The sequence below is a fragment of the Octopus bimaculoides genome, chromosome 12 (genome assembly GCF_046866305.1).
Source record: "Octopus bimaculoides isolate indiv1 chromosome 12, ASM4686630v1, whole genome shotgun sequence".
Classification (NCBI taxonomy): domain Eukaryota; kingdom Metazoa; phylum Mollusca; class Cephalopoda; order Octopoda; family Octopodidae; genus Octopus; species Octopus bimaculoides.
In genome coordinates, this window is record NC_142939.1 from 41,434,313 (window position 1) to 41,444,312 (window position 10,000).

General features: G+C 38.5%; 1 protein-coding gene across 3 annotated transcripts in view; it reads left to right on the forward strand.

The window, feature by feature from the left end:
* Nucleotides 1-5,687: 5,687 nt before the first annotated feature.
* The window catches only part of LOC106872634 (kelch-like protein 10), a 20,229-nt gene continuing 15,916 nt past the window's right edge, over nucleotides 5,688-10,000 (forward strand). For 2 of the 3 annotated variants that reach the window (XM_089360961.1, XM_052972159.2), the window contains exons 1-2: nucleotides 5,688-7,061; nucleotides 7,314-7,466. In XM_089360961.1, coding sequence (XP_089217087.1) covers nucleotides 5,810-7,061; nucleotides 7,314-7,466 — 1,405 coding nt within the window. In that variant the 5' untranslated portion in view covers nucleotides 5,688-5,809. The remainder of the gene's footprint in view (nucleotides 7,062-7,313; nucleotides 7,467-10,000) is intronic. The other variant, XM_014919694.3, reaches the window with a different exon arrangement.

Below are 10,000 nucleotides of genomic sequence, written 5' to 3' on the forward strand. Positions count from 1 at the left end.
GAGCATTAGCAACTCTGAGTCTTTGTTCCTCTTCAACTTTGAATGTTCTACGCCAGGTGTTGTTCGCCCTTTTGAGCATACGTTTCGGTGTGGTGTCCGGTGACGTTGCGTGGGTTGTGACGAGTCCGACTACTTTACATATGTGTGTTTGCTATATGTGGTGTCCCATATCGCTAAAGCACGCACGCACGCATACACACACACACACACATACACGCACACACACACACACGTATATATATATATATATATATATATATATATATATATATTCTCGTATACACGCACACACACACAAACACACACACATACATACATAGGTTTATTTAGGGCGAATGAGAGGAGAGTGCTCAATGTATGTTAAAGAGGATATGCATGTTCTTTTCTTATTAAATTTGAAACTAAGAATTTGTCTCATAACTCGAGTTACATGACATTGTGATAATTAATTTAAAATGCGCGTGTGTATATGTGCATGTATGTGTATGTGTGCATGTATGTGTATATGTGCATGTATGTGTATGTGTGCGTGTGTGAGACTATTCAGCTTTATTTCAAAATTTTTTTTATTTCTTTATTGTCCACAGGGGGCTAAACATAGAGGGAACAAACAAGGACAGTCAAAGGGATTAAGTCGATTACAATGACCCCAGTGCGTAACTGGTACTTATTTAATCGACCCCCGAAAGAACGAACGGCAAAGTCGACCTCGGTGGAATTTGAACTCAGAACGAACGGCTGACGAAATACCGCTAAGCATTTCGCCCGGCGTGCTAACGATTCTACCAGCTCGCCGACCTAAGATTTCTTACCAATAAAGAAAGAGTCGGGTTCTAATCTAGGTCCAAGGTCCCTTCATTGGAATTTCAACAACACCAACAGGGTATTTGTGCATATATGTATGTGTGCAGCATTTGGAGTAAACGCATGAGCAGATTTCTAAGTTTTGTTTTATGTATATATTCTCATGCATATAGCTGGGAGTCTAGACATGCTCGTATATACTTAAATGGTAAACTTCTGGAACGTTTTACGATTTTTGCTGTTCCAGTGATGGCTTGGATCTGTAGTCTTCGAATTAGCTTTCTCCTTTCTGGTTTTGAGAAGCATAATTTCTCTGGATTGGTAGTTAGACAGTGGGTTACGTATCCCAGGACCCCAATAATTACAGGTATAAACCTGAACATGTAATCTGAATCCTCAATAGTTCAGCGTAGGTATTCTCTTTTTCGCTGATCTTTAGCTTTATGTTAACATCAGCTGGCCACGCCTATGATTAGCATTTTAGCTCTCTCTCTCTCTCTCTCTCTCTCTCTCTCTCTCTCTCTCTCTCTCTCTCTCTCTCTCTCTCTCTTCTCTCTCTCTCTCTCTCTCTCTCTCTCTCTCTCTCTCTCTCTCTCTCTGTAATGTTACAATGGTAAGGTCATTTCTGAGCCAATCTGTACATAAAGATGTGTAAAAGATGCTTCTGATCAAAGTAATTTGAGAGAAATTGCGTTCTTTTCATAGAAAATCTGAAGAAATGTAGTAAGTTTTCAATTGTGCACGTCCTTTCAAACAGTTTACAATTTTTCTAATTTTTAATTCTTCATGTTTTGGGACCCGTGGCGGCTCGTGTATAGGCATTGCAGCTTCCCCTTTCCCGCGCAATATTATCGATAATATTGAATATAATGAGTCCTTCTTTCTTTAATTCTTACTTTATACTTGTACATTATATAATCCTTAAGCTTAATGTCAGTAGCCATCCCCTATTTTATGAAAAATATACAAAAATCCTTGCATAGAACTGTGCGCTTCATAGTTTCAGCGACGCAGTATTTGGCTGTTGTGCGCATGCTCACATGTCCGAGATAGGAAGCTTCACATTAGGGTGAGACAGCACTGTCGTTCACGCAGTGCTGGGTCAAAAGCAGTGTTTCTTTTTGATTCCGAGTGTGTTGTCCTTAAAAACGTGTTTATATTCTTAAATGTGATAAAGTGTAGAATTAGATTATTATCCTGCTTCCAGCTTCAGTGTTGCTGCCAGGATTTGAAAAATAGGGCAGACCCTCCCCCCTATTTTTATGATTTAGGGGTGGGGAGAAAAAGAAGAGGGAATTCGAGACAGTGTTCAGTAAATTAAACACACTACCCATCAGTGGCTAAAACGCGAACCGATCAAGTTTATGTACAAATATTCCTTTTTATATGTTTGTTACCTTTTACACAATATTAAAACAACGGCTAAAAAGTTTCTGAAGCAGCACCCCAACTAATTTTATCTATGAGCCGCCAGTATTTGGGACAGAACGAGGTGAAAAAAAATTCTGTGTAAAACACCTCATTCGATATCGAGAGTTGCCTCCCTTATTAATGATTACTTCGCTGTTGCAAACACAAGGGAGACAACAGTGTCTTGACTTCAGTTCTCTTTTAACGAAGGAATGACTAATATCACAATTCCATCGTTTCTGATAGTATGGCAATCAGTACAATTATTTTATAGTGATTAATGTTGTTATTGTTGCTGTTGTTGTTCTTAAGTTGTTTTGTAAGTACAACACAGCTCAAGGGGAAATTTTTAAAGGGTTTAATTTTATTAATGGCTTTGTTTTTATAATGGAGTTCAAGATGTTTGGCTATGCATTCCATTTGGCAACAAAATATATGTGTCTATGTGTGTGTACACACACACGTATATATATATATATACATATACATACATATATATATATATATATATATATATATATATATATATATATATATATATATATATATGAATGTGTGTATATGTGTGTGAATAAGTATATACATATATATATATACACACACACACACATACATATATACATGTATACATACATACACACAGACACACACACATATACTTGTATGTGTGTGTGTATATATATATACATATACATACATACATTTGTGTGTGTGTGTATGTATATATATATATATATATACTACACATATAGCATATGTATGTATGTAGGCCAATCCCACACCAGCTTCCCTATTATAAAATATGGCGTTCTACTCATGTAGTTTGTACTAAAATCATATAAAATCAAGTTCACCTCATTAATCGATACGCTTTTCTCTATCACCATCCTTTATCGAATGGTTGCAATCAGATCATAATGTTGAACATTTGGATTTTTAAAATTTTTTCTCTATCGGTGATACATTTTACATTACTAGCCATTTTTGGCTCCGCTTCATATGGAAAATCCAAGTAGATTGCATGACTCACGCCATGCACATTTGAGGAAAGACCATTGGATTACTTTTAAAATAATATGCCACTGTACTAAAATTAAAAGTTAAATCCTATTCGAATTGGGATTTGGAGAATCATTGGAGCTCTGGAGAAAATACCTAGTGGTATTTAATCTGTCTCTTTACGTTGTGAGTTCAAACGCAGCTGAGTCAGTTGTGCTTTTCATTCTTTCGAGGTCGGTGTAATCGATTAAACCTCTCCCGTCAAAATCTGAGAGAAAAAGGCGTTGAACTGAGAGAATCTTTAGCACGTTGCCCAAAATACATTTTTTCCGACTCTTTACGTCCTGAGTTCAAATTACGCTTAGATTGACTTTGCCTTTGATCCTTTCAGGGTCGGTAAAATAAGGACCAGTTGAACACCGGGGTTGATGTAATCGACTAAGCTTCTCCCCCGAAATTTAGGGCCTTGTACCAAAATTTGAAGCGATTATTATTGTCGTCGTCGTCGTTGTTGCTGTTGTTGTTAGGGTGGTGAGGTGGCAGAATCGTTAGCACACTGGGCAAAATACTCAGCCACATTTCGTTTGTTTTTACGTTCTGAGTTCAAATTCCGCCGAGGTCGACTTTGGTTTTCATTCTTTCAGGGTCGATTAAATAAGTACCAGTTACGCACTGAGGTCGATGTAATCGACTTAATCTACTCTCACGTGGAGTAGCAGCACCTTTTAGGGTCCAAGCTTTGAGTTAATTTGCATGTTATTTGCATGGGTTAATTTACATATTATGGAAGAAACCTCAAGAACGAAACCTTCACTGCCTTGAGAAAGGAAAGGGTTAAGGGAAACAACCTCGACGGCAATTCAATGAATGGATTCCCTCAGACGGTCCGCTGTCCTCTTTGACACCCTTCCAGCAACGCCTATGTAGGTGGAACTCTCCAGCCCTGTAAGGCAATTTGTCTAGGACAGGGGGTTATTAAGCATTTTTTTAATTATCTATGGACTCCTTTGCTTACTTTTTTATTCTGTTGGACCCCTGTAGCCATTCAATGTTTAAAAACAGCTTTATAAATACTTCCTTGTTTTTCACACATTAACTTGTGTCGAAACCCGTTTCTTGCAATACATAACCAGTTAATACATCTACAGCAAAATTTTTTCAGAGGCCCTTAAAATGCTAATTTACTACTTTGTTGTGTGAACCCCGCAAAACTCTTATATGAACCCTCAAGAGCCATATGAACTCCGGTTGTGAACCACTGATCTAGGAGAAGACCACTCTAATCTAAAACCTGCAGCATGATGGTAATCACAGCCATCTTAGCCAACTGAGTCACCATGGTCAGGCCTCCAAGACTAAAGAGTGGTGTCTGATTGCATTGAGTGATTCACACTTGAAAACTACTAAGCGCTGGCAGGAAGTAAAGCTTTGCAAGCATCAAGGTTTAGTTTACGTAACCACTCGAGGGAGTGTCGCTCTTCCTCATGATCTACGGATACAAAGAAATGGCCATTATCATATATGCAACAAATAGACCGATGGATTGGCAGAATCGTTTGGGCATCGCTAAAAATGCTTTGCAGCATTTGTTTTGGCTCTTCAGGATCTGAGATCAAATGCTGCCGAGGCCGACTTTGTCGTTTATCCTTTCGATGTTGATGAAATAAAATACCAGGCCTTTGCCTCAGTCAGAAACCTCTATTTTATACATCTGATGGTAAGGCGTCGAGAAGTATGAGAAAATACATCAATCGAACAGAGTTGTGGTCGTATCATTGATTTACGGAAACTAGATGAATGTAGAGACGAGTGCCTCTACACGGTCCGTTTACATCCCACGGTAGAAGCTCGATCAAAGTAAGCCTGTGGCTAAACAGCAACAGTGAGAAGCAAAATTATAAAAAATTATAAAAAGATGTTTTTAGAAATTCTGTCTTGGTCTGTTTTTTTTTTCTTCATATAATCTAGTCAGGAGTTGCAGACCAAAGTTCATGGCCCTTTGGGGCTTCCGTAACAAATGTGCAAACGTTATTCTCGAACCGGAAGATCTGGCTTGAATTTTTACAACAGAATGGATTCTGGTAAAGGAACCAAAAGATTCGGTGTTGATATTAAAGTGGGCGAAAGATTGAGCTAATAAATCTACTAATAACAAATAAATATTTTTGAATATTATTTTGATCATTTGTTATCGAAGTACAGCAAAGTGTAAAAAGAAGTCGTTGTTTCAGAAAAGTTACTTTTGAAAAGAAGTTGTAAATGATAAGTATTTCGTTAGATATATATAAATATATATATTTTTTTAATTAGACGATTTGTTGTTTAAATTTTTCAGAAGTTTGATGAAGCGACATAAATTGACTTCATAAAATCACTCGGGATTTTGAAAGCGTTTAGAAATGGCGACCTTAAAGAATAATAAATTTAGGAAAACGTCTTACTCGGTAGTACAAGACATAGCTCGTAGACGGCATCAAGCGAAAACAGTCTTGAAATGACGTCACTCTAACGGGACCTTAGTTTTTATCTACTAGCCATATGATAATCGACTATTGAAGGGAGAGTTTGTTTAAAATTGTAATAATCGCAATTCAACATGACAAGTTCAATAAAGTATGTAAAGCCTGATAAAGGTCAAGACAAATTCCGATGTGAAATTTTTCAGTTAATGGCATCCAAAAACCTCTGTGATGGAGAAATTATTCTAGTTGAAGAACAAACGCGGTTTCAAATTCATAAAGTCATCTTGGCTGCTTGTAGCCCATATTTCAGAGCTATTTTTACATGTGGTATGAAAGAATCCATAAGTGGGAAAGTAGTTATACCAGGTATTTCCAAAGATATTATGGCTAACATCGTGAAATATGCTTACACGAATGAGATTGAAGTTACGGAAGAAAACGTACAAGTTCTACTTTGTGTCGCAAATCGATTAGCTATAAGTAGTGTTCAAAAAATGTGTGAAGAATTTTTAGCATCTCGGCTAACTGTGTACAACTGTATTGGAATATATCAATTTTCAAAATTTTACGCTTGCACTATCCTGATACGAAAAAGCTGGAGTTATATCTTAGAACATTTTGCGTTAGTTTCAAAACTTAGCAGCGAGTTTTTAAGTTTGACGTGTAACGAATTGGAAGAAATAGTCCGAGATGACTGTTTAAATGTCAAAGAAGAAGAATCTGCGTTCTTAGCATGTCAAAGATGGATCATGTTCGAACCGAAGATCCGTACCAGTTTTTCAAAACGACTTTTTCAAAATTTACGCATAGGTCTCCTACACCCAGATATTTTAGATAAACTAAAGAAAAACTCGGTTACTGAATATAAAGCAAGTATTTACCTTGGCCAACTTTATAAAGATATTTCATTATATTTGCATGAAATGCCTACTATTTTCCGGCCGCGGATCCCAAGTGAAGTAATATTTATAACAGGCGGCTACGGTCTGGATGGAATTATGTCGAATATGGAAACGTATGATGCTCGTACGAATCAATGGTTTATTCTTATAAATCCAGCTCATTGTCTTCGAGCTTATCATGGTACCGTGGTCTTGCATGAACAGATATATATTCTTGGAGGATACAATGACAATAATAAGTATTACAACGGTGTGCATCGATTTGATATTGCTACGCGTCAGTGGCAAGAATTATCGCCAATGCATCTTAGCCGCTGTTACGTTGCAAGTACTGCGTTAAATGGACGAATTTATGCTTGCGGCGGTCATGATGGACTGCAGCGGCATCGAGCGGTGGAATGTTATCACAGATCAAGTAATCAATGGGTTTTAGTTGCTCCTATGCGGTATACAAGGAGTGATGCAGGGATAGCGCCTCTTAAAGGTAAGATGAACATATTTAGTGATAAGCTAATAAGGCTGTACATAGCCCGTATTATTGAGAATAACAATCTGAAGCGTCAGTGTAATTAACGCTGGAAACTATGTACATGTAATAATAGTCTACAACAGTCTACGTATGTAACGCTTTAACCGGGGAAAGTATGGAACGAAATAGCGGACATAACTTACTATAGATACATCTTTAACTCTATTTACATTATTGATGGTAAGACAATACTCTTTTCTACTCTAGGAACACGGCCCGAAATTTTGGGGGAGGGCGCCAGTCAATTAGATCGATCCCCAGTACGCAACTGGTATTTAATTTATCGACCCCGAAAGGATGAAAGGCAAAGTGGACCTCGGTGGAATTTGAACTCAGAACATAAAGACAGACGAAATACCGGTAAGCGTTTCGCCCGGTGTGCTAACGTTTCTGCCAGCACGCCGCCTTTGTAAGACAAAATTGACTAATAAATAAACGAAGCTTGCTTCCCAACCACATAGTTCCGGGTTCAGTCCCGCTGCGTAGCACCTTAGGCAAGTGTCTTCTACTATAGCTTCGGGCCGACCAAAGCTTTGTGAGTAGACTTGGTAGGCAGAAACTGAAAGAAGCTTGTCGATATATATATATATATATATATATATATATATATATATATATATATATATATGTATGTATGTATGTATGTATGTATGTATGTATGTGTGTGTGTGTGCGTGCGTGCGTGCGTGTGTAATCTGCTGTGCATGCGGACTAAGTTTTAACGTTCTAGTTCATTTCCGCTGTTTACAGCAGAGCTCAGAAGGAACGTGTGTAGAGTGTGATCGTCGCATTGATCATGACAGAGAAAGTTGAGGAGAGAATCTGCATCACATTTTGCCAAAAGCTTGGCGATACCTGCTCAGAGACCTAAGCAATGTTTTCAAAACCTGTTTATCGTTCTCGACACAACCAAGGAGATCTTGGGCAGCTGAAACCAGAGTGTCTTTTTGGTCAGCTGAAAGCAGTTTTGGCACAAACTTGGCAGACACATGTCTCATACTTAAATCTTCGGTGATAATGGACTGAACTGAACCGTAACTAATCTGCACATCCCTTGGTAACTCACGGATGGTAATTTGACGATTTCCCCTCACAGATGTATGCACATCTGCGATGTTTTTCCTCATTTATTCTGGTTGTGGGTCTCCCAGAAAGTCTGTCAATATTGACATTTTTTTCGGCCATCTTGGAAACTAAATAAATGCCATTGGCGACCAAATCAGAGCAATGACAATGAATTTCATACCATGAACCCCCAGGGAGTATCGTAAGGAGGTTCAATTTCTGAAAGGCCACTTAGATGGGGCCCCACTTCCTTCTACTATTTTCACTCCTTCCTACGCCTATTGATTAAACTATGATCAGCATCAGTGTTTAGCACATTTTCAGAAATAAGTTTTGGTATTCTAAATTCCTTCACGTAACCCTCAAATCGAGACAAAGAGTTATAACAGGTATGTTTCAGGTGTGGTAGTGTGGATATTTATATTTTGTAGTTTATGAAACTTATGTTTAGTACAAATATAAAAGAAGGAATAATCGATAACAAACATCATGGTGGAAGAGGTGAAACGTGTATAAGAGATAATATAGTTTTCAAAGATGTTCTTTCCCAAGAGCCATATCTTAAGTACTAGCCATGCAGACTTTATACCATCTTAAGAATCAAATTCTTTATAAAGAATGGATAGTTTGAGACTAAACCATGGAATACATAATCAAATGGTTCTCTGTTTGTTTCAAACCATTTTATCCTTTCAAAATATCCCTAGAATTTCCAAGAGAACTGCTAATTTATAGAATTAGATAAGACGACTGTGTTAAGTAATTAGATAAGGAAGTACTCGGGTTCGTATAAGAGTTCATAGGCTTTTTAAAAATTTTTACTTTCACTTAAATTTCAGTTTTAATGTATTTGTGTGTATGAGTGCGTATGTGCGCGCGCGCATGTTTGTGTGCGTGTACGCGCGTGCGTGCATGTGTGTGTGTGTGTGTTTGTCCCCCACCATCGCTTGACAACTGATCTTGGTTTGTTTAGGTCTCCGTAACTTAGTGGTTCGGTAAAATCAGCACCAGGCTTTTAACAAAATAAACACAAGGCTCGATTCTTTCAACTAATAGATTCCTTCAAGTGGATGCCCCAGCATGACCGCAGTAAGATGAAAGAGAAAAGTAAAAGATAAACGATATACCTATATATACGTATCTTTTTTTCCGCTTTTTTTAAAAATCCCATTCTCTCACATATCTACATTGTACCTGGATCTCACATCTATTTCCTCTCTCTCATTCTCTCTTGTCCCTTCTCTCTATCTCTCTCTCTCTCTCTCTCTCTCTCTCTCTCTTTCCCTCTCTCTCCTTCCAGGTGGGCGAGCCCTGTAATCACCTCTTCAGCAAGACACCTGTTCCTCTCCCTCTGCCATTTTTTTTATTCCTCTAGTCTGTATTCCGCTCACTCGAGGGCTTTCATCTTGCAGGTACTTGGCGACCTCACCGGTGCTAATGTCACGCAAAAAGCACTCAGTACTCTCTGTCAAGTGACTGGCGTTAGGGGGGGGGGGGGGCATCCAGCCACAGAAATCATGAAAAAGCAGACATAGAACCTGGCGGAGTCCTCTAGCTCTTCTGTTCTCGTCAAATCGTCCAACCCATGACAGCATGGCAAAAAGAATAATCTGACACAAGGGTCACATCCTCCAATGCCCCCTTCCCCTCTCAAAGGATCTTTGTCTTGCAAGTTACTTTGTGACCCTGCCAGTGATGGTTCCACGTAAAAAGCACTCAGTCCACACTGTGGAATGGTTGGTGTTAGGAAGGGCATCCAGCCGTAAAACTCATGCCAAACAGACATTGAAGCGTGATGCAGTCTTCTGCTTATCCAGCTCCTATCAAAC